This window comes from Marmota flaviventris, chromosome X, assembly GCF_047511675.1.
Source record: "Marmota flaviventris isolate mMarFla1 chromosome X, mMarFla1.hap1, whole genome shotgun sequence".
Classification (NCBI taxonomy): Eukaryota; Metazoa; Chordata; class Mammalia; order Rodentia; family Sciuridae; genus Marmota; species Marmota flaviventris.
The window spans coordinates 15,993,319-15,996,261 of NC_092518.1; the positions used below are offsets into that span (position 1 = coordinate 15,993,319).

The following is a 2,943-nucleotide window of genomic DNA, read 5'->3' on the forward strand; positions in this document are numbered from 1 at the left end:
ACAGGATTTGCCACTTTTAGTTGGATATTGTTACTCAGAGCTGAAGGCATCTTTTTTTAACTGCATCAGATTTTAAATATAGTGCAGGGAAAAAAAATATTTTGCACCAAGTATTTTACTAAAGTTTCCTCAGATACTATGAGGGTGTGCTACTGAACATAAGCATATGAAAAAATCTGCTGGGAGCCATTAGCCAAGTAGGTATGACAATTTCCTTGCCAGCGTACCCCATGTTGCTTAGTGGAAGGACTCGTGGAAATAGGACATTTTGCAGTGACATTGCATCTAAGGTGACCTTGCTCAAGGACCAGGGCGGATCCGGGTTTAGGGTGTTCCCGGTTTAGGATAATCCGGGTTTAGGGCGTTCCAGGTTTAAGGTTATTCCTGCTGGGAATAGGGCGTATCCTGCTGCCTGAGTTCCCCTTGAGTTCTCACGGGATTCAGACAGTATTTTTTGGGAGACAGAAGCCCAGTGGGGGTGGATTTGGGCAGAGAACGTGGATTTCCCCAGAACGTGATTGTAGACGGCTGGTGTGAGTTCGGGAATAAAGAGTTGCTGTTTGAATCTACAAGCTGTGTGGTGGCTCGTGATTTTGTGCCCAGCCAGACTGCGGCAAAAATCCTTGACATTATAAGAGTCTGTCAGCTTAGATCCCCAAAAACATGTGGTCCTGGCAAGTCTCGGGAATTATAGAAAGACTTGTTCATATGCGTTGAGGAAAAACACACTACAAGAGTGAAAATACAGGACGTTCTGAAGCGAGGGCCCGGGAGGAGACAAGGACACGGTGGTGGGAAGCCATGCCTTTCTTTGATGTGCAGAAAAGGTTGGGCATTAACTTAGATCGTCATCTAACAATCCAAAGTGCTGATCAGCCCTACAAGATTCCTTCTCGATGCCACGCTTTTGAAAAAGAATGGATAGAGTGTGCACATGGAATTGGTAATATCTGCGCACAGAAAGAGTGCAAGATAGAATATGAAGATTTTGTAGAATGTTTGCTTCGGCTGAAAACGATGAAACGTGTGAATACCATCAAGAAGCAGCGGGATAAGCTAATAAAGGAAGGGAAATACACCCCTCCACCTCATCACTTGGGCAAGGCGGATCCTAGGCCCTGAGCAGAGCAGCTGCTGATGGCAGGAGGCTGATGTTTCATGTTTTCTTTTCCATTGAAAGATTGTTTACTGAAAACTTCAAAGCGTATAAAATAAAGGATTGCTCCATCTTAAAAAAAAAGAGTGAAAATATACAATCTTTTTTTTGGCTAAATTTATTGGCACAATGATAAGAATATAATCTAGACATAATTGCTTTAAATTTGGGAGGCAAAGACAACACCACTGATCTTCATTGGTCAAAGATTTTCTTAAGGATTCCTATTCAAATGAACACTTTATTCTGATTATTGGGAGTGTTAAATTTGGCTATTTGAGGCGCTGGGGTTGTGGCTCAGTGGTGGAATATTCACCTAGCATGTGCTAGGCCCTGGGTTCAATCCTTAGCACCACATACAAATAAAGGTATTGTGTGCAACTACAACTAAAAAATAAATAAATATTTTTTTTTAATTCTGCTATTTGAAATGCCATGTAAATTTTCCAGGTTAAAGGTAGAATTCATACACAAGTAGTTTTGAAATGGTTTCTATAATGCCTGAAAAAATAATCTGACTTTGTGTTTTACTTAATAAATCTGTAAAGGCTACTACTGATAAAATTTGTTATTCACAATTATATAATGAATAAATTCCTTGTTTCTATCTAATATTTGTCAAGAAAACTATCTTCATTAGAATTTTAGGTTCTTGGGCTGGGGATGTGGCTCAAGCAGTAGCACGCTCGACTTGGCATGCGTGCGGCCCAGGTTCGATTCTCAGCACCACATACGAACGGAGATGTTGTGTCCGCCGAAAACTAAAAAATAAATATTAAAAAAAAGAATTTTAGGTTCTTGCAGTTTATATAGAACCCACACATTCAATTTACAGATTTGGAATAATCTATACTTATCAAATACTGTCCATTTTTATTTTTCCATTTATTTGCTAAGACATCAGTTTCTCTCAAAATGTATTAAGGCAAATTTTAAAAGTGAAATTGGAGGTTGAGGATATAGCTTTGTCAATGGTAGAGTGCTTGCCTAGCATGTGTGAGGCCCTGGGTTTAATCTCAGCACCACAAAAAGAAATTGATATTGATATGGTAATATCCATTAAAGGAAATTAGATTCCAAGCTTTCTATCCTGTCCATTTATTATTCATCAGGCTATAACAAGGGCTTATTCAATAGGATTAAATATACCATATGTACCACACCAGGAGATCTCAACAGGATCATATTGTTCCCTAAGGAATACTTGGCAGTGCCTGGACATACTTTGGGTTGTGTTGGGGCTCAGAAAATGATAACCCTAGAGTAAAAGGCTCAGATGCAAAGTTTCTCTATGACCTTCTCCTGCCCCCATTCTTCCCCAAAGCAAACCATAGAAACTAGAAATCCTCTTCCCCACAGTGGCTTAGAAACCAGACCCCCTTTTCCCCATGCCAGCCATACAACCTAAAAATATTACTCTAACTTTTCCCTTCTTTTCTGTGTAAGAGCTGGCCATAAAGAAATTCTCTGAACTACCTCATTTGATTGTAGGTTATATGGCCCCCCACTCCAGAAAGGGTCCAAACAGAAGGAATGCTACAAGTGAGGAACCAAGAATCTGAACAAACAGGACTTGATAGATTTTACTCCCTATCCCCCATAGTCTATTAACATTCTCTCATATTCTTTTTGTCCAATCATACTTTTACACCACTATCCCTGCATCATGGAACCTAAACATAAGAATGGATAGTTCGGGCTGGGGATGTGGCTCAAGCCGTAGCGCGCTCGCCTGGCATGCGTGCAGCCTGGGTTCGATCCTCAGCACCACATACAAACAAAGATGT

At 40.3% G+C, this 2,943-nt stretch overlaps 1 protein-coding gene across 1 annotated transcript; it reads left to right on the plus strand.

Annotated features, from left to right (window-relative positions):
• The first annotated feature begins 737 nt into the window (after positions 1-737).
• Positions 738-1,240, plus strand: LOC114086157 (NADH dehydrogenase [ubiquinone] iron-sulfur protein 5-like). The gene has a single exon (XM_027927448.3). It carries the CDS (start codon positions 802-804, stop codon positions 1,120-1,122), a length of 321 nt encoding a protein of 106 aa, XP_027783249.1. The 5' UTR covers positions 738-801; the 3' UTR covers positions 1,123-1,240.
• The last annotated feature ends 1,703 nt before the right edge of the window (positions 1,241-2,943 follow it).

Bases quoted from the DNA above. Each gene is read 5' to 3' on its own strand.
- LOC114086157 (XM_027927448.3), top strand. From the start codon at position 802: ATGCCTTTCTTTGATGTGCAGAAAAGGTTGGGCATTAACTTAGATCGT.